Below are 22,215 nucleotides of genomic sequence, written 5' to 3' on the forward strand. Positions count from 1 at the left end.
GCCACTCAATGTTAGTGGTGGCTGTTTAACAGTCTGATGGCCTTGAGATTGAAGCTGTTTTTCAGTCTCTCGGTCCCAGCTTTGATGCACCTGTACTGACCTCGCCTTCTGGATGATAGCGGGGTGAACAGGCAGTGGCTCGGGTGGTTGTTGTCCTTGATGATCTTTATGGCCTTCCTGTGACATCGGGTGGTGTAGGTGTCCTGGAGGGCAGGTAGTTTGCCCCCGGTGATGCGTTGTGCAGACCTCACTACCCTCTGGAGAGCCTTACGGTTGAGGGCGGTGCAGTTGCCATACCAGGCGGTGATACAGCCCGCCAGGATGCTCTCGATTGTGCATCTGTAGAAGTTTGTGAGTGCTTTTGGTGACAAGCCGAATTTCTTCAGCCTCCTGAGGTTGAAGAGGTGCTGCTGCGCCTTCTTCACGATGCTGTCTGTGTGAGTGGACCAATTCAGTTTGTCTGTGATGTGTATGCCGAGGAACTTAAAACTTGCTACCCTCTCCACTACTGTTCCATCGATGTGGATAGGGGGGTGTTCCCTCTGCTGTTTCCTGAAGTCCACAATCATCTCCTTAGTTTTGTTGACGTTGAGTGTGAGGTTATTTTCCTGACACCACACTCCGAGGGCCCTCACCTCCTCCCTGTAGGGAGGAGGTGAGGGAGTGTGGTGTCAGGAAAACAACCTTTAACTCAACGTCGACAAAACAAAGGAGATGAATTTTGCTAAAGCAATTTGAATTGATTGATCAATGAAAATGATTAATCATAACTGGATAGGCTATCTGAGAATTGAAACTAATTAACCTGAAGTTGGTTCATCCAGGTTAATATTGTTAAGTTTAAAATGTCAAATTTATTTGGAAGAATCTGAAAAGGTATGTTCAACAATTTAACTTATTAAATTTAATGAGACAATGATATCCAGTCAATTGAGATTGTCTAGATTATCATAAGAGCAAATGTTATGGTACATTCACCACTAGGTTCACTTCTCTCTAAGGCCGAAGTCACATGGGAATCCACTGGAGGCGGGAACTCTGGAATCAGGTGGGTGGTTCAGACAAAGATCCGATTCGGGAAAGTCGTATTCCTGGTCGTAGTGCTGGTAAGTTGACGTCGTTCTGACATACAATAGTTCTTCCCGGCTGTATGTAATAACACACAAGGTTTTCTGGGCTAACATCGTAATAAATAGTACACTGTATTAAACACTGTTGTTATGTAACAGGCTAAGTTCCTAAAGAAGTCACACACATGTAAGAACATGAACTAGCAGGTTGAATGTATTGCAGTTGACAATGTCTGTACTGGTCTGTGTTCAATGAGAGCTATGTAGACCATGAATAAGGATCCTCTAGTCAGGGGGCCTGGGTCGTGTTAGGACATTCTGAACATGCTGACACAGCACCCCCCCCCCCAGCCATATGCTCAGTGTTATGGGCCTTTTCCATTGAGACAATGCACCAGGGTCGCTTCATATGAATGCAGCTCTAGTGACTGTCACTCAGGAGAGTGACAATACAGACTTGGGGCGAGCAGAATCAACAAACAACCTCTGCATCATCAAGGCTGTTGCTTTTATGTAAATTACAGCTGAAATCTACCCCGGGCTTTGGCTCCAAGTGGGAGCAGCTCCTCCGGGGCCATGGCCCAGTAAGACATGGGTGCCGGTCCGCGCAGATGGAAACAGAAACCTCTGAGCCTTTTGGATGAAACACTGGTGTAAATCTGCTGGTACATTGTCTAGTCTGGGTTCAACAGCACCATTATGGAGATGCTGCTACAGTGTCTAGTCTGGGTTCAACAGCACCATTATGGAGATGCTGCTACAGTGTCTAGTCTGGGTTCAACAGCACCATTATGGAGATGCTGCTACAGTGTCTAGTCTGGGTTCAACAGCACCATTATGGAGATGCTGCTACAGTGTCTAGTCTGGGTTCAACAGCACCATTATGGATGCTGCTACAGTGTCTAGTCTGGGTTCAACAGCACCAGTCTAGTCTGGGTTCAACAGCACCATTATGGAGATGCTGCTACAGTGTCTAGTCTGGGTTCAACAGCACCATTATGGAGATGCTGCTACAGTGTCTAGTCTGGGTTCAACAGCACCATTATGGAGATGCTGCTACAGTGTCTAGTCTGGGTTCAACAGCACCATTATGGAGATGCTGCTACAGTGTCTAGTCTGGGTTCAACAGCAGGCCAGTGTGTGTCTCAAATGGTTCCCTATACCCTGTGAAGTGCACTACTCAAATGGTTCCCTATACCCTGTGTAGTGCACTACTCAAATGGTTCCCTATACCCTGTGTAGTGCACTACTCAAATGGTTCCCTATACCCTGTGTAGTGCACTACTCAAATGGTTCCCTATACCCTGTGTAGTGCACTACTCAAATGGTTCCCTATACCCTGTGAAGTGCACTACTCAAATGGTTCCCTATACCCTGTGTAGTGCACTACTCAAATGGTTCCCTATACCCTGTGAAGTGCACTACTCAAATGGTTCCCTATACCCTGTGAAGTGCACTACTCAAATGGTTCCCTATACCCTGTGTAGTGCACTACTCAAATGGTTCCCTATACCCTGTGTAGTGCACTACTCAAATGGTTCCCTATACCCTGTGTAGTGCACTACTCAAATGGTTCCCTATACCCTGTGTAGTGCACTACTCAAATGGTTCCCTATACCCTGTGAAGTGCACTACTCAAATGGTTCCCTATACCCTGTGTAGTGCACTACTCAAATGGTTCCCTATACCCTGTGAAGTGCACTACTCAAATGGTTCCCTATACCCTGTGAAGTGCACTACTCAAATGGTTCCCTATACCCTGTGTAGTGCACTACTCAAATGGTTCCCTATACCCTGTGTAGTGCACTACTCAAATGGTTCCCTATACCCTGTGTAGTGCACTACTCAAATGGTTCCCTATACCCTGTGTAGTGCACTAGTTCTTACCAGGGCCCGTGGCATGCCATTTGGGGCACAGACTAGGTTAGTATCAGCCCTACTACAGCTTCTCATGTTGTCTAGGAGGAGGTCACACACTGCTGTCTTTAGCTTCACCTTACGTAACCAGGGCTCCAAATTGACTGTATGCCAGTCTGCTAGCTCAGTGAATCTGAATCTCTGACCAAGCTGGCACTCCCACTCTCTACCATACTGAAGCAGAGCCTTGTCAGGTAGCGCCCTCTACTGTAGAATAGATGACACACAACATGTCAGGTAGCTCCCTCTACTGTAGAATAGATGAGACACAACATGTCAGGTAGCTCGCTCTACTGTCGAATAGATGACACAACATGTCAGGTAGCTCCCTCTACTGTAGAATAGATGACACAACATGTCAGGTAGCTCCCTCTACTGTAGAATAGATGAGACACAACATGTCAGGTAGCTCGCTCTACTGTAGAATAGATGACACAACATGTCAGGTAGCTCCCTCTACTGTAGAATAGATGAGACACAACATGTCAGGTAGCTCGCTCTACTGTAGAATAGATGACACAACATGTCAGGTAGCTCCCTCTACTGTAGAATAGCTGAGACACAACATGTCAGGTAGCTCCCTCTACTGTAGAATAGATGAGACACAACATGTCAGGTAGCTCGCTCTACTGTAGAATAGATGACACAACATGTCAGGTAGCTCCCTCTACTGTAGAATAGCTGAGACACAACATGTCAGGTAGCTCGCTCTACTGTAGAATAGATGACACAACATGTCAGGTAGCTCCCTCTACTGTAGAATAGCTGAGACACAACATGTCAGGTAGCTCGCTCTACTGTAGAATAGATGACACAACATGTCAGGTAGCTCCCTCTACTGTAGAATAGATGACACAACATATCATCTATTAAAGTTAAATAAAGGTAACATTTAAAAATTGAGGCTGTTCTGAGGGCTAAAGGTGTTGCAACTGAATATTAGGAAGGTGTTCCTAATGTTTTGTACACTCAGTTACGCACTGGAGTTGCTTACCAAGACAACATTGAATGTTTCTGAGTGGCCTAGTTATAGTTTTGACTTAAATCGGCAAGACTTGAAAATGGCTGTCTAGCAATGATCAACAACCAACCTGACAGAGCTTGAAGAATTTGTAAAATAATAATGTGCAAATATTATACAATCCAGGTGTAAAAAGCTCTTAGAGACTTACCCAGAAAGACTCACAGCTGTAATCACTCTTAGAGACTTACCCAGAAAGACTCACAGCTGTAATCGCTGTTAGAGACTTACCCAGAAAGACTCACAGCTGTAATCACTCTTAGAGACTTACCCAGAAAGACTCGCAGCTGTAATCACTCTTAGAGACTTACCCAGAAAGACTCACAGCTGTAATCACTCTTAGAGACTTACCCAGAAAGACTCACAGCTGTAATCACTCTTAGAGACTTACCCAGAAAGACTCACAGCTGTAATCACTCTTAGAGACTTACCCAGAAAGACTCACAGCTGTAATCGCTGCCAAAGGTGATTCTAACATGTATTGACTCAGGGAGGTTGAATACGTTTTCACTTTGTCATTCTGGGGTGTGTAAATGGGTAAGACACGCCATATAGAGCTTCACTGAAAGTCCTTCGCTCACACTAAATCCCCCCGACGTGAACAAAGTTTATATGCTAAATTCCCCCAACGTGAACTAAGTTCAAATGTTAAATTCCCCCGACGGGAATAAAGCTACATATGCTAAATTCCTCTGACCTGAATAAAATTACCTTGTTATCGACAGTTACCATCCACAATGGCAAGAGAGGAGAGCTAGTAATGCAATAATGGAGGTACATAAAGATGGCGTATTGGTCGTATTGTATTGCTCTTCAATCATCTTTTAATAACTTGGTCGTATTATATTGTTCTCCATTCATATTTTCTGTGTATTGTCATTAGCATAGTATACATGATCCTTATTTTAGCTACAATAAAAACATATACAAGTAGATTGTGCTTATTTATTGGCACATTGAACCACATTGCGTGCTGTAGTTAAACAACTCAGTGGATAGTGCTAAAACGATACCATTTCTGAATTCTGCCATCTTTATGTACATTTTCCATTAAGCATTTTTTGCGTTCACCCCCCCCCCAGATTTTTATTTGGATTTCATGTAATGGACATAAACAAAATAGTCCAAATCAGTGTATATATATATACACTGCTCAAAAAAATAAAGGGAAGACTAAAATAACACATCCTAGATCTGAATGAATGAAATATTCTTATTTAAAACGTTTTTCTTTACATAGTTGAATGTGTTGACAACAAAATCACACAAAAATTATCAATGGAAATCAAATTGATCAACCCATGGAGGTCTGGATTTGGAGTCACACTCAAAATTAAAGTGGAAAACCACACTACAGGCTGATCCAACTTTGATGTAATGTCCTTAAAACAAGTCAAAATGAGGCTCAATAGTGTGTGTGGCCTCCACGTGCCTGTATGACCTCCCTACAACGCCTGGGCATGCTCCTGATGAGGTGGCGGATGGTCTCCTGAGGGATCTCCTCCCAGACCTGGACTAAAGCATCCGCCACCTCCTGGACAGTCTGTGGTGCAATGTGGTGTTGGTGGATGGAGCGAGACATGATGTCCCAGATGTGCTCAATTGGATTCAGGTCTGGGGAACGGGCGGGCCAGTCCATAGCATCAATGCCTTCCTCTTGCAGGAACTGCTGACACACTCCAGCCACATGAGGTCTAGCATTGTCTTGCATTAGGAGGAACCCAGGGCCAACCGCACCAGCATATGGTCTCACAAGGGGTCTGAGGATCTCATCTCGGTACCTAATGGCAGTCAGGCTACCTCTGGCGAGTACATGGAGGGCGGTGCGGCCCCCCAAAGAAATGCCACCCCACACCATAACTGACCCTCCGCTAAACCGGTCATGCTGGAGGATGTTGCAGGGACTTTTAAAATTTTTATTTGCATTTTATTTGCAGGGACTGGGAAACCGGTCAGAATTGAAGGAATGATGGATGGCGCTAAATACAGGGAAATTATTGAGGGAAACTTGCTTCAGTACATTTGAGAATCTGTCGAATGACTTAAAGATTGCTGTACACCAGAGAAACCCATCCAACTTGAAGGAGCTGGAGCCGTATTGCCTTGAAGAATGGGCAAAAATCCCAGTGGCTAGATGTGCCAAGCTTATAGAGACATACCCCAAGAGACTTGCCGCTGTAATTGCTGCAAAAGGTGGATCTACAATGTATTGACTTTGGGGGGTGAATAATTATGCACGCTCAAGTTTTCTGTTTTTTTGCCTTATTTCTGTTTGTTTCACAATAAAAAATATGTTGCATCTTCAAAGTGGTAGGCATGTTGTGTAAATCAAATGATACAAACCCCTCAAAAATCAATTTTAATTCCAGGTTGTAAGGCAACAAAATAGGAAAAATGCCAAGGGGGGTGAATACTTTGGCAAGCCACTGTTCTTGGCTATATTCAGCGTAGCACTCGCAGCCTGGTTTCTCTCTAGGTTTCTACATCTGCATTGCTCTTTGGGGCTGGGTATATGTCAATCAAATCACATTTTATTTGTCACATACACATAGTTAGCAGATGTTAATGCGAGTGTAGCGAAATGCTTGTGCTTCTAGTTCTCTACACCTTCTCTATAGCTTCTCTACACCTTCTTTCCATATTTCTTTACCCTTTAGTGTACTTAACTGTATTTATACTTGGGATATCACTTTTCAACAGGAAACGTTTTTAATAAATCTCTGAAGGATGTGTTTAAACTATACTGGCTTTGTCACGTTTATATACACAAACTACAACTATACACTATTTGATATAAAGGGACCACAGACCACTTGGGTTGCATTTCCTTTCATTCATGTTGATCCTGCAAGGAGATTAATATAAAGCTTGCAATTAATTTATACATTTTATTTTTCAAATAAGTAATTCCAGTGATTTGTACAGCTGCACATCTACACACCCAAACCTCTACACAATATGTGCATTTAGTAACACACCCATAATCTATACACAGGACGCTTCCCAAATAGCACCGGATTCCATATATAGTGCACTGCTTTGGGACCAGGGCCAATGGGCCCTTGTTGATGGGCCCTTGTCGATGGGCCCTGGTCGATGGGCCCTGGTCGATGGGCCCTGGTCGATGGGCCCTGGTCGATGGGCCCTGATCGATGGGCCCTGGTCGATGGGCCCTGGTCGATGGGCCCTTGTCGATGGGCCCTGGTCAATGGGCCCTGGTCGATGGGCCCTGGTCAAAAGTAGTGCGCTATGTGGCGAATAGGGTTCCATTTGGAATGAAGACATTAAAAAGAGGAAACATTTTTGATCACAAGATTTCTCAGATATAAATATAAATAAATCCATGTAAAGTTCACGTTTGAGACATGAAATCCATGGCACCGTATTCCTTACATAGTGTACTATTTTTGACCAGGGCCCATCGACCAGGGCCTTTTGGTCTCTGGTCGAAAGTAAAGCACTATGTAGGGATAAGAGTGCCATTAGGGACACAGACCATGTTTAATGTTTAGATTAGGCACCACCCTGGAACTGAGGTCTGTGGGATTAGAGACCCTGAGAAACGCCTCAGGTCACTAAAACAGAAAACACTCAGCATAGTTCTATAAAAAACAAAGTCTGAGTTGAATCTAATATCTGGTTTCAGTGATAGGAACGGTGTAACCTGAGTACCAGTCTCTGCCATCATGCCACTGACAGTGTGTGGCATAGAGTGACGTGATGACACAAACAGATTTATGCAGGCTAGGAAATGTGTATGATACCTACTATAAACCCCTACTACTGTAAAATACAGATAACTACATTTAACTACAATAGGGTTGCAAAATACCGCTTACTGTCCCCAAAGTCCCAGATTGTCCAGAAATCTTGGGTGGTTGAATCTGGATTTCCTGACAATTTCTTGATTCCATGAATTATCCAACTGGGACTTTGGGGAAAGTTTACATAACGTGATGTTGAAGCAGATGCAACATCAACCAGGATCATATAACATGTAAACAGACCCTTAATACTGAGAGAGAAGTAGCAATAATCACACATTACAGAAACGGTTTAAACCTAATATCTCCAATCAGTAGAACTACACACCATGATGTTGTCATGTTCAGTGCTGTGCCACAGGAAAATAAAATAATAAATACAACTAATAATAACAATAATAATAATAACTTAAAAATAAAAAAATGCAAATACTAAATAAGTAACTATCATCATGAAAAGGATACATTTGACATGTTTTTAATAATAGAATTTAAGGTCTGTGGGTTGAGATTGTCTTAGAGAAAAGACCTCCTACCAGGGTTGGGGTCAATTCAATTTCAATTCCAGTCAACTAAGGAAGTACACTGACATTTTAATTCCAGTTCTCTTCATTGCTTTTCAATTAGCAAAATGTGGAATTGGAATTTGGTTTACTTTGTGAATTGACTGGAATTGATCCCAACCCTGCCTCCCACAGACGTTGATACTGATGATTAACACACTAAATGACTGTACACTCTGGCAGAAGCACAAATGGCACCCTGTTCCCTAAATAGTGCACTAATTTTGACCAGAGCCTTATGGGAACGATATCACAGGGATGTTATAGCCTGAAATAGAATAAACACTGTTCCTACAGAAACTGTCTCAGTGGCTGATCAAAGGCAGTGCACTACATTGGCAATAGGGTTCCATTTGGGACACAAACTAAAATACATCCACCCTGTAGGAGACGGAGGAGGCTGTAGGGTTGCAAAATTCCCTTAACTTTCCTCAAATTCCCAGGTTTTCCAGAAATCCCGGTTAGAAGATTCCCAAAATCAGCAGGAAATCCAGAATCCTCCCACCAGGATTTATGGAGGAACTAAGAGGTGAGGTCATTTTACAATCCTAGACTTGAATGGAGCAAAGCAGAGTGACAAGCAGGCCTCTGGGTGGGTTGGTTGGCTGCATGGTATAAGGCCTTTCAAAACAATGTATTAATCCACTTAAGGACAGGCAGGCAAAATACATTTAAAATGATACAGGCTCAGGAAACACATTTTGCTCTTATACGTACAATAAAATAAAGAAATAAACAACATAAGACATTAAAGGGGACCCTGGGGACACCAATAGAGAAGACATTAATGAGGACCTAATACTAAGCCCTGGGGGACACCAGTAGAGAAGACATTAAAGAGGACCTAGTACCAAGCCCTGGGGGACACCAGTAGAGAATTATAGAGGGCCTAGTATCGATCCCTGGTGGACACCAGTAGAGAGACATTTTATAGGGCCTAGTATTGAGCCCTGGGGGACGCCAGCAGAGAGACATTATAGAGGACCTAGTATCTCACCATCTCCCCTCCCTCCCCATCTCCTATCCATCTCCCCCTCCCTTCCCATCTTCTTTCTCCCTCCCTCCCCATTTCCTCTCCCTCCCCATCTTCTTTCCCTTTCCCCTCCCTCCCCATCTCCTCTCCCTCCCCTCCCTCCCCATCTCCTCTCCCTCCCCTCTACTTCCCCATCTCCTCTCCCTCCCCATCTCCTCTCCCTCCCCATCTCCTCACTTTTCCCTCCCTCCCTCCCCATCTCCTCTCCCTCTCCTCTACTTCCCCATCTCCTCTCCCTCCCCTCTACTTCCCCATCTCCTCTCCCTCTCCTCTACCTCCCCATCTCCTCTCCCTCTCCTCTACCTCCCCATCTCCTCTCCCTCTCCTCTACTTCCCCATCTCCTCTCCCTCTCCTCTACCTCCCCATCTCCTCTCCCTCCCCTCTACTTCCCCATCTCCTCTCCCTCCCCATCTCCTCACTTTTCCCTCCCTCCCTCCCCATCTCCTCTCCCCTCCCTCCCCATCTCCTCTCCCTCCCCATATTCTTTCCCTTTCCCTCTCCCCCCTCCTCCCCCATCTCACCTCCCTCCTTCCTGATGGGAATGTGAAATGAATAGTGGGGACTAATATGCTATATGGTATGTTGGTTCGATCCTATATAAAATACTGGGCTTTAGAATGTTTTTATTTTTTTTTATTCCCACGGTTTGTGTTTGTTTCCTGAGGCTTGTAAAAAAAATAAGCTAGTGTAAACAAAAACAAAAGACATGTTAATAAAAATATAATCTCATCATGTTATCATAAAGTACTAATGAAGGCTTCTCTCTAACAACGAAGGCGCTATAACAAACCAACCAATGAAACGACACTGGAGACTAACACGCAGACGCGGTCACCGGGTTGCCAGATGGAAAGGTATGTAAACCCTCCCCAATGCAGCCACCTGGGACAGAGCTGCCCAACAACACAGTGTCCACCTGGCAACCTCAACCCAACTCAACAGTAGCCAGGTTGATGTTAAGCGGTAGTAACGTGGGTAAGTTAGTTCGCTGTTAAAGAGGACTACTGCCGCTTTACTTCCGGACACTGGGCTTTGAATGGGCTTCAAGATTGAATTTACTTCTACCAGATGCCTTTTATGAAGATTCTTTGTAATGAAGAAAATGTATGTATGTTTTTTGCGCTTGAAGACCATTAAAAAAAACTACAAAAGTTGAAAAACTACAAGGCTGAAAGGGCATTCACTTCCTGGTTACTTTCACAGCGTTTTGTTAGCTTCAGGTACGGTGAAGACAGAAGAGGAGACGGCAGGCGTTATTCCACACCTGAACCAGGGTCCGGCCTAAGGCTGGTCTGCCCCCTACTGGGCATCAGAGGATGGTGCAGAATAACTTCTTCTCCCTAAAGGGGTTCTCCGAGGCGGGCACGGGCACGATGAGGGGGTCGTCACGTATGTGGGCGTCACAATACACCATCAGATCCGCTGCAGCTTTGGAGACCTGGGAGACAGGAACAGGGGAGAAAGACAGGTATGATTAGGTAGGATAAGGCAGAGGAGAGGGGAGGGGGAGGAGGAGAGGAGAGGAGGAGAAGGAGAGGAGAGGGAAGGAGGAGGAGAGGAGAGGGGAGGGGAGGAGGAGAAGAGAGGGGAGGGGAGGAGGAGAAGAGAGGGGAGGAGGAGAAGATAGGGGAGGGAAGGAGGGGAGGAGGAGAAGAGAGGGGAGGGGAGGAGGAGAAGAGAGGGGAGGAGGAGAAGAGAGGGGGGGAGGAGAAGAGAGGGGAGGAGGAGAAGAGAGGGGAGGGGAGGGGAGGAGGTGAGGGGAGAAGGGTCCCATGCTGTCTCCAGTGCATTCAGAAAGTATTCAGACCCCTTGACTTGATAACATTTTGTTGCATTACAGCATTCTAAAATGTATTAAAATTCAATTTGTCCTCATCAATATACACACAACACCCCATAATGACAAAAAAAAACAGGTTTATTTGACATTTTTGCAAATGTAATATCGCATTTCAATAAGTATTCAGACCATTTACTCAGTACTTTGTTGAAGCACCTTTGGCAGCGATTACAACCTCGAGTCTTCTTGGGAATGATGCTACAAGCCTGGTACACCTGTATTTGGGGAGTTTATCCCATTCTTCTCTGCAGATCCTCAAGTTCTGTCAGGTTGGATGGGGAGCGTCGCTGTACAGCCATTTTCAGGTCTCTCCAGAGATGTTCGATCGGGTTCAAGTCCGGGCTCTGGCTGAGCCACTCAAAGACATTCTGAGAGTTGTCCCGAAGCCACTCCTGCGTTGTCTTGGCTGTATGCTTAGGGTTATTGTCCTGTTGGAAGGTGAACCTTTGCCCCAGTCTGTGGTCCTGAGCACCATGGAGCAGGTTTTCATCAAGGATCTCTCTGTACTTTGCCTCAATCCTGACTACTCTCCCAGTCCCTGCCACTGAAAATCATCCCCACAGCATGATGCTGCTACAACCATGCTTCACCGTAGGGATGGTGCCAGGTTTCCTCCAGATGTGACGCTTGGCAATCAGGCCAAATAGTTCAATCTTGGATTCACCAGACCAGATAATCTTGTTTCTGATGGTCTGAGAGTCTTTAGCTGCCTTTTGGAAAACTCCAAGCGGCCTGTCATGTGACTTTTACTGAGGAGTTACTTCCGTCTGGCCACTCTACTAAGTCCTGATTGGTGGAGTTCTGTAGAGATGGTTGTCCTTCTGGAAGGTTCTCCCATCTACATAGAGGAACTCTGGAGCTCTGTCTGAGAGACTATCAGGTTCTTTGTCACCTCCCTTCACCTCTGAGGCCCTTCACCTCTGATTGCTCAGTTTGGCCGGGCAGCCAGCTCTAGGAAGAGTCTTGGTGGTTCCAAACTTCTTCCATTAAAGAATGATGGAGGCCACTGTTCGTGGGGACCTTCAATGCTGCAGATTTTTTTGGGCAACCTTCCCCAGATCTGTGCCTCGGTACAATCCTGTCTCGGAGCTCTACGGACAATTTCTTGTAGCTCATGGCTTGGTTTTTGCTCTGACATGCACTGTCAACTGTGAGACCTTATATACAGTGGGGAGAACAAGTATTTGATACACTGCCGATTTTGCACGTCTTCCTACTTACAAAGCATCTAGAGGTCTGTAATTTTTATGATAGGTACACTTCAACTGTGAGAGAAGGAATCTAAATCCAGAAAATCACATTGTATGATTTTTCTGTAATTAATTTGCATTTTATTGAATGACATAAGTATTTGATACATCAGAAAAGCAGAACTTAATATGTGGTACAGAAACCTTTGTTTGCAATTACAGATGTCATACGTTTCCTGTAGTTCTTGACCAGGTTTTCACACACTGCTGCAGGGATTTTGGCCCACTCCTCCAAACAGACCTCCAGATCCTTCAGGTTTCGGGGCTGTCACTGGACAATACGGACTTTCAGCTCCTTCCAAAGATTTTCTATTGGGTTCAGGTCTGGAGACTGGCTAGGCCACTCCAGGACCTTGAGATGCTTCTTACGGAGCCACTCCTTAGTTGCCCTGGCTGTGTGTTTCGGGTCGTTGTCATGCTGGAAGACCCAGCCACGACCCATCTTCAATGCTCTTACTGAGGAAGGGAGGTTGTTGGCCAAGATCTTGCGATACATGGCCCCATCCATCCTCCCCTCAATATGGCGCAGTCTTTCTGTCCCCTTTGCAGAAAAGAATACCCAAAGAATGATGTTTCCACCTCCATGCTTCACGGTTGGGATGGTGTTCTTGGGGTTGTACTCATCCTTCTTCTTCATCCAAACACGGCGAGTGGAGTTTAGACCAAAAAGCTCTATTTTTGTCTCATCAGACCACATGACCTTCTCCCATTCCTCCTCTGGATCATCCAGATGGTCATTGGCAAACTTCAGACGGGCCTGGACATGCGCTGGCTTGAGCAGGGGGACCCTGCGTGCGCTGCAGGATTTTAATCCATGACGGCGTAGTGTGTTACTAATGGTTTTCTTTGAGACTGTGGTCCCAGCTCTCTTCAGGTCATTGACCAGGTCCTGCCGTGTAGTTCTGAGCTGATCCCTCACCTTCCTCATGATCATTGATGCTCCACAAGGTGAGATCTTGCATGGAGCCCCAGACCGAGGGTGATTGACCGTCATCTTGAACTTCTTCCATCTTCTAATAATTGCGTCAGTTGTTGCCTTCTCACCAAGCTGCTTGCCTATTGTCCTGTAGCGCATCCCAGCCTTGTGCAGGTCTACAATTGTATTCCTGATGTCCTTACACAGCTCTCTGGTCTTGGCCATTGTGGAGAGGTTGGAGTCTGTTTGATTGAGTGTGTGGACAGGTGTCTTTCATACAGGTAACAATTTCAAACAGGTGCAGTTAGTACAGGTAACGAGTGGAGAACAGGAGGGCTTCTTAAAGAAAAACAAACAGGTCTGTGAGAGCCGGAATTCTTACTGGTTGGTAAGGTGATCAAATACCTATGTCATGCAATAAAATGCAAATTAATTACTTAAAAATCATACAATGTGAATTTTTGTTTTAGATTCCGTCTCTCACAGTTGAAGTGTACCTATGATAAAATGACAGATCTCTACATGCTTTGTAAGTAGGAAAACCTGCAAAATCGGCAGTGTAGCAAATACTTGTTCTCCCTACTGTAGATAGGTGTGTGCCTTACCAAATCATGTCCAATCAATTGAATTTACCACAGGTGGTCTCCTATCAAGTTGATGAAACATCTCAAGGATGATCAATGGAAACAGGATGCACCTGAGCTCAATGTTGAGTTCTATTGCGAAGGGTCTGAATTCATATGTAAATAAGGTATTTCTATTTTAACTTTTTTTTAAACATTTGCAAACATAAAAAAAAACTGTTTTCACTTTGAGAATATTTTTTTTTATATACATTTTAGAATAAGGCTGTAATGTAAAATATGGAGAAAGTCAAGGGGTCTCAATACTTTCTGAATGCACTGTAGGAGAGGACAGGAGGGTTCCAGACTATCTGTAATTACAGTAGAGCCTCGTGAGGAGAGGAGGCTTCCAGACTATCTGTAATAACAGTAGAGCCTCGTGAGGACAGGAGGGTTCCAGACTATCTGTAATTACAGTAGAGCCTCGTGAGGACAGGAGCGTTCCAGACTATCTGTAATTACAGTAGAGCCTCGTGAGGACAGGAGGGTTCCAGACTATCTGTAATTACAGTAGAGCCTCGTGATGGAGGGTTACAGACTGTCTATCTGTAATTACAGTAGAGCCTCGTGATGGAGGGTTCGACTGTCTATTTGTAATTACAGTAGAGCCTCGTGATAGAGGGTTCCAGACTATCTGTCTGTAATTACAGTAGAGCCTCGTGATGGAGGGTTCCAGACTGTCTATTTGTAATTGCAGTAGAGCCTCGTGATGGAGGGTTCCAGACTATCTGTAATTACAGTAGAGCCTCGTGATAGAGGGTTCCAGACTATCTGTCTGTAATTACAGTAGAGCCTCGTGATGGAGGGTTCCAGACTGTCTATCTGTAATTATGGTAGAGCCTCGTGATAGAGGGTTCCAGACTATCTGTCTGTAATTACAGTAGAGCCTCGTGATGGAGGGTTCCAGACTATCTGTCTGTAATTACAGTAGAGCCTCGTGATGGAGGGTTCCAGACTGTTTATCTGTAATTACAGTAGAGCCTTATGATGGAGGGTTCCAGACTATCTGCAATTACAGTAGAGCCTTGTGAGGAGAGGAGGGTTCCAGACTGTCTATCTGTAATTACAGTAGAGCCTGGTGATGGAGTGTTCCAGACTGTCTATCTGTAATTACAGTAGAGCCTTGTGAGGAGAGGAGGGTTCCAGACTGTCTATCTGTAATTACAGTAGAGGCTCATGATGGAGGGTTCCAGACTATCTGTAATTACAGTAGAGCCTTGTGAGGAGAGGAGGGTTCCAGACTGTCTATCTGTAATTACAGTAGAGGCTCATGATGGAGGGTTCCAGACTATCTGTAATTACAGTAGAGGCTCATGATGGAGGGTTCCAGACTATCTGTAATTACAGTAGAACCTTTTGATGGAGGGGAGGATAGAAGAGCGAAGGAGAGCTCTGCTCATTAGCACAGATCAAATCAAATCAAAACATTATTCTGTGTGATGAGGCAATTAATGAGACCAGTGATCCCTCAATAAGATGCACAGAGACTGAATATGCTGTGTAGAGGAGGGAAGTCAGGAACCAATATACTCAGTAAGTTAGGAAAGCTAAGGCTAGCTTTTTCAAACATAAATTTGCATTCTGTAGCACCAATTCCAAAATGTTTTGGGACACTGTAAAGTCCATGGAGAATAAGAGCACTTCCTCCCAGCTGCCCACTGTACTGAGGCTAGGAAACACCTTCACCACCGATAAATCTACGATAATCGATCATTTCAATAAGCATTCTTCTACGGCTGGCCATGCTTTCCACCTGGCTACCCCTACCCCGGCCAACATCTCAGCACCCCCTGCAGCAACTTGTCCAAGAGACCCCCCCCCCCCACACACACATTTCTCCTTCACCCAAACCCAAACAGCTGATGTTCTGAAAGAGCTGCAAAATCTGGATCCCTACAAATCAGCTGGGCTAGTCAATCTGGACCCTCTCTTTCTACAATTATCTGCCAAAATTGTTGCAACCCCTATTACTAAACTGTTCAACCTCTCTTTCGTATCGTCTGAGATCCCCATAGATTGGAAAGCTGCCGCGGTCATCCCTCGCTTCACAGGGGGAGACCCTCTAGACCCAAACTGCTACAGACCTATATCTATCCTACCCTGTCTTTCTAAGGTCTTCGAAAGCCAAGTTAACAAACAGATCACCGACCATTTCGAATCCCACCGTACCTTCTCCACTATGCAATCTGGTGTCTGAGCTGGTCATGGGTGCACCTCAGCCACGCTCAAGGTCCTTAACGATATCATAACCGCCATCGATAAAAGACAGTACTGTGCAGCCGTCTTCATCGACCTGGCCAAGGCTTTCGACTCTGTCAATCATCGCATTCTCATCGGCAGACTCAATAGCCTTGGTTTCTCAAATGATTGCCTCGCCTGGTTCACCAACTTCTTCTCAGATAGCGTTCAGTGTGTCAAATCGGAGGGCCTGTTGTCTGGACCTCTGGCAGTCTCTATGGGGGTGCCACAGGGTTCAGTTCTCAGACCGACTCTTTTCTCTGTATATATCAAGGATGTCGCTCTTGCTGCCGGTGTTTCTCTGATCCACCTCTACACAGACGACACCATTCTGTATACATCTGGCCCTTCTTTGGACACTGTTCTAACAAACCTCCAAACGAGCTTCAATGCCATACAACACTCCTTCCGAGGCCTCCAACTGCTTTTAAATGCTAGTAAAACTAAGTGCATGCTCTTCAGCCGATTGCTGCCCGCACCCTCCCGCCCGACTAGCATCACTACTCTGGACGGTTCTGAATTAGAATATGTGGACAACTACAAATACCTAGGTGTCTGGTTAGACTGTAAACTCTCCTTCCAGACTCACATTAAGCATCTCCAATCCAAAATTAAATCTAGAATTGGCTTCCTATTTTGCAACAAAGCATCCTTCACTCACACTGCCAAACATACCCTCGTAAAACTGATTATCCTACCGATCCTCGACTTGGGCGATGTCATTTACAAAATAGCCTCCAACACTCTACTCAGCAAACTGGATGTAGTCTATCACAGTGCCATTTGTTTTGTCACCAAAGCCCCATATACTACCCACCACTACGACCTGTATGCTCTCATTGGCTGGCCCTCACTACATATTCGTCGCCAAACCCACTGGCTCCAGGTCATCTATAAGTCTTTGCTAGGTAAAGCCCCGCCTTATCTCAGCTCACTGGTCACCATAGCAGCACCCACCCGTAGCACACGTTCCAGCAGGTATATTTCACTGGTCATTCCCAAAGTCAACACCTCCTTTGGTCGCCTTTCCTTCCAGTTCTCTGCTGCCAATGACTGGAACGAATTGCAAAAATTACTGAAGCTGGAGTCTTATATCTCCCTCTCTAACTTGAAGCATCAGCTATCAGAGCAGCTTACCGATCACTGCACCTGTACACAGCCCACCTTTGCACCCCAGTATCTCTACTTGCACATCATCATTTGCACATCTATCACTCCAGTGTTAATGCTAAATGTTAATTATTTCGCCTCTATGGCATATTTATTGCCTTACCTCCCTACTCTTCTACATTTGCACACACTGTACATATATTTTTCTCTTGTATTATTGACAAACAACATGTTTGTTTATGTGTAACTCTGTGTTGTTGTCTTTGTCACACTGCTTTGCTTTATCTTGGCCAGGTCACAGTTGTAAATGAGAACTTGTTGGTTAAATAAAGGTGAAATAAAAAAAGAATAAAACAGAGATCTGTGATCCCAACTGCTTCTCTCTCTTTCCTTTTACAGACATACCATCCCACCATCTGGGAGGGGAGGATTTATCCACTGAGAAATATTGGGAGTCATCAAGGCAAAGCGTGGCTACTTTGAAGAATCTCAAATATAAAATGTATGTTTCTTTTTTTGGTTACTACATGATTCCGTATGTGTTATTTCATCGTTTTGTTATTTCATCGTTAATGTAGAAAATAGTCAAAATAAAGAAAAACCCTTGAATGACTACTATAACTGTATATTTACGATTCTTAAAAGTTGCCACCCTTTGCCTTGATGACAGCTTTGCACACTCTTGGCATTCTCTCTACCAGCCAGTTTCATCATAGCTCTTGATGGTCTTTGTGACTGCAATTGAAGAAAATGTTAAAGTTCTTGAACTTTTCCGGATTGACTGACCTTCATGTCTTAAAGTAATGATGGACTGTCATTTCTCTTTGCTTATTTGAGCTGTTCTTGCCATAATATGGACTTGGTCTTTTACCAAATAGGGCTATCTTTTGTATACCACCCCTATCTTGTCACAACACAACTGATTGTGTCAAACACATTAAGAAAGAATGAAATTCAACAAATTAACTTTGAACAAGGCACACCTGTTAATTGAAATGCATTCCAGGTGACTACCTCATGAAACTGGTTGAGAGAATGCCAAGAGTGTGCAAAGATGTCATTAAGGCAAATATAAAATCTATTTTGATTTGTTTAACACTTTTTTGGTTACTACATGATTCCATATGTGTTTTTTCATAGTTTTGATGTCTTCACTATTATTCTACAATGTAGACAATAGTAAACATAAAGAAAAACCCTTGAATGAGTAGGTGTACAAAAATAAAGAGAGAGCACTCCCTTAGATCCTGTCTCAACTGAATAACTTGTTGAATCTATAAACCTAGATTTATCTCCCCATGGTCAATTTTATGAGCAGCCACTTTTTGAATGAAAGTCAAGCTCTGCTTTGAACAATTATCATCCATTAAATAATCTAAACACGCCCCCAAAAAATAGGTTTCCATATATAAATACACTGGCACAGACCTAAGACGTCACGGCACTATGCTGATCTGTTATCATCAGCATTATTCTACTGGTCAATCTGGCACTCACCTGGTGTATGTCCCAAATGACACCCTATTCCATATATAGTGGACTACATAATGACACCCTATTCCCTATATAGTGGACTACATAATGGCACCCTATTCCCTATATAGCACACAACATAATGACACCCTATTCCCTATATAGTGCACTACTTCTGCCAATGGGCCCTGGTCAAAAGTAGTGCACTATCAAGGGAATAGGGTGTCTTTATGTAGTACACTATCAAGGGAATAGGGTGTCATTATGTAGTACACTATCAAGGGAATAGGGTGTCATTATGTAGTACACTATCAAGGGAATAGGGTGCCATTTGGGATAAACTTCACCAAACCTGGAGGATCACTCTGATCTAACACACACACAGACACACACACACAGACACACACACACACACACACACACACACACACACACACACACACACACACACACACACACACACACACACACACACACACACACACACACACACACACACACACACACACACACACACACACACACACACCCCTACAGTACCTTACCTTTATCCTGTCCATACAAGACTCCATCTTGAGTTGTTCCACAGCTTTCCTGGCGTGGGAGATGCTGTTGTTGTTGACCACACTGTCCTTCATGACGATGACCTGGCAGTACAAAGACACATGGAGTCAAGAGGCTGGGTGAGTGCTGTTGGCGACGTCGTCCTTCATGATGATGATCTAGGGGTTGAGTAGAAGAAATCTAGAAAGAAAGAAATATGACTGATGAAGCCAGAACCAGGAGGTTATATTGTCTTAAGAGTTGAATATCTTTTCATCTGCAGTTGAAGAAGCACAAACAAGACATGGAGCGAAGAGGTCTGACGAACATCTCTACATCAGCCCTGAGGGGCATTCCAATCTCTACATCAGCCCAGAGGGGCATTCCAACTGGCTTTACATCAGCCCTGAGGGGCATTCCAATCTGTACATCAGCCCTGAGGGGCATTACAACCATCTCTACATCAGCCCTGAGGGGCACTCCAACCACCTCTACATCAGCCCTGAGGGGCATTCCAACCACCTCTACATCAGCCCTGAGGGGCATTCCAACCACCTCTACATCAGCCCTGAGGGGCACTCCAACCACCTCTACATCAGCCCTGAGGGGCATTCCAACCACCTCTACATCAGCCCTGAGGGGCACTCCAACAACCTCTACATTAGCACTGAGGGGCATTACAACCTCCTCTACATCAGCCCTGAGGGGCATTCCAACCTGTACATCAGCCCTGAGGGGCATTCCAACCACATCTACATTAGCACTGAGGGGCATTACAACCTCCTCTACATCAGCCCTGAGGGGCATTCCAACCACCTCTACATCAGCCCTGAGGGGCACTCCAACCACCTCTACATCAGCCCTGAGGGGCATTCCAACCACCTCTACATCAGCCCTGAGGGGCACTCCAACAACCTCTACATTAGCACTGAGGGGCATTACAACCTCCTCTACATCAGCCCTGAGGGGCATTCCAACCTGTACATCAGCCCTGAGGGGCATTCCAACCACATCTACATTAGCACTGAGGGGCATTACAACCTCCTCTACATCAGCCCTGAGGGGCATTCCAACCACCTCTACATCAGCCCTGAGGGGCACTCCAACCACCTCTACATCAGCCCTGAGGGGCATTCCAATCTGTACATCAGCCCTGAGGGGCATTCCAACCACCTCGACATCAGCCCTGAGGGGCACTCCAACTTCCTCTACATCAGCCCTGAGGGGCACTCCAACCTGTACATCAGCCCTGAGGGGCATTCCAACCACCTCGACATCAGCCCTCAGGGGCACTCCAACCTCTACATCAGCCCTGAGGGGCATTCCAACTTCCTCTACATCAGCCCTGAGGGGCATTCCAACCACCTCTACATCAGCCCTGAGGGGCACTCCAACCTCTACATCAGCCCTGAGGGGCATTCCAACTTCCTCTACATCAGCCCTGAGGGGCATTCCAACCTGTACATCAGCCCTGAGGGGCATTCCAACTTCCTCTACATCAGCCCTGAGGGGCATTCCAACCACCTCTACATCAGCCCTGAGGGGCATTCCAATCTGTACATCAGCCCTGAGGGGCATTCCAACCACCTCGACATCAGCCCTGAGGGGCACTCCAACTTCCTCTACATCAGCCCTGAGGGGCATTCCAACCACCTCAACATCAGCCCTGAGGGGCACTCCAACCTCTACATCAGCCCTGAGGGGCATTCCAACTTCCTCTACATCAGCCCTGAGGGGCATTCCAACCTGTACATCAGCCCTGAGGGGCATTACAACCATCTCTACATCAGCCCTGAGGGGCACTCCAACCACCCTACATCAGCCCTGAGGGGCATTCCAACCACCTCTACATCAGCCCTGAGGGGCACTCCAACCACCTCTACATCAGCCCTGAGGGGCATTCCAACCACCTCTACATCAGCCCTGAGGGGCATTCCAACCACCTCTACATCAGCCCTGAGGGGCACTCCAACCACCTCTACATCAGCCCTGAGGGGCATTCCAACCACCTCTACATCAGCCCTGAGAGGCACTCCAACAACATCTACATTAGCACTGAGGGGCATTACAACCTCCTCTACATCAGCCCTGAGGGGCATTACAACCTGTACATCAGCCCTGAGGGGCATTCCAACCACATCTACATTAGCACTGAGGGGCATTACAACCTCCTCTACATCAGCCCTGAGGGGCACTCCAACCACCTCTACATCAGCCCTGAGGGGCATTCCAATCTGTACATCAGCCCTGAGGGGCATTCCAACCACCTCGACATCAGCCCTGAGGGGCACTCCAACTTCCTCTACATCAGCCCTGAGGGGCACTCCAACCTGTACATCAGCCCTGAGGGGCATTCCAACCACCTCGACATCAGCCCTCAGGGGCACTCCAACCTCTACATCAGCCCTGAGGGGCATTCCAACTTCCTCTACATCAGCCCTGAGGGGCATTCCAACCACCTCTACATCAGCCCTGAGGGGCATTCCAATCTGTACATCAGCCCTGAGGGGCATTCCAACCACCTCGACATCAGCCCTGAGGGGCACTCCAACTTCCTCTACATCAGCCCTGAGGGGCACTCCAACCTGTACATCAGCCCTGAGGGGCATTCCAACCACCTCGACATCAGCCCTCAGGGGCACTCCAACCTCTACATCAGCCCTGAGGGGCATTCCAACTTCCTCTACATCAGCCCTGAGGGGCATTCCAACCACCTCTACATCAGCCCTGAGGGGCACTCCAACCACCTCTACATCAGCCCTGAGGGGCATTCCAATCTGTACATCAGCCCTGAGGGGCATTCCAACCACCTCGACATCAGCCCTGAGGGGCACTCCAACTTCCTCTACATCA

General features: G+C 45.8%; 1 protein-coding gene across 1 annotated transcript; it reads right to left on the reverse strand.

Annotated features, from left to right (window-relative positions):
• Window positions 1-10,678: 10,678 nt before the first annotated feature.
• LOC139375750 (guanine nucleotide-binding protein G(I)/G(S)/G(O) subunit gamma-4-like) lies at window positions 10,679-19,457 on the reverse strand. The gene is made up of 2 exons (XM_071117564.1): window positions 19,365-19,457; window positions 10,679-10,807 (listed from the first exon to the last, which is right to left on the reverse strand). Exons 1-2 carry the CDS (start codon window positions 19,455-19,457, stop codon window positions 10,679-10,681), a joined length of 222 nt encoding a protein of 73 aa, XP_070973665.1.
• Between the last annotated feature and the right edge of the window lie 2,758 nt (window positions 19,458-22,215).

This window comes from Oncorhynchus clarkii, chromosome 20 (assembly GCF_045791955.1).
Source record: "Oncorhynchus clarkii lewisi isolate Uvic-CL-2024 chromosome 20, UVic_Ocla_1.0, whole genome shotgun sequence".
Lineage (NCBI taxonomy): Eukaryota > Metazoa > Chordata > Actinopteri > Salmoniformes > Salmonidae > Oncorhynchus > Oncorhynchus clarkii.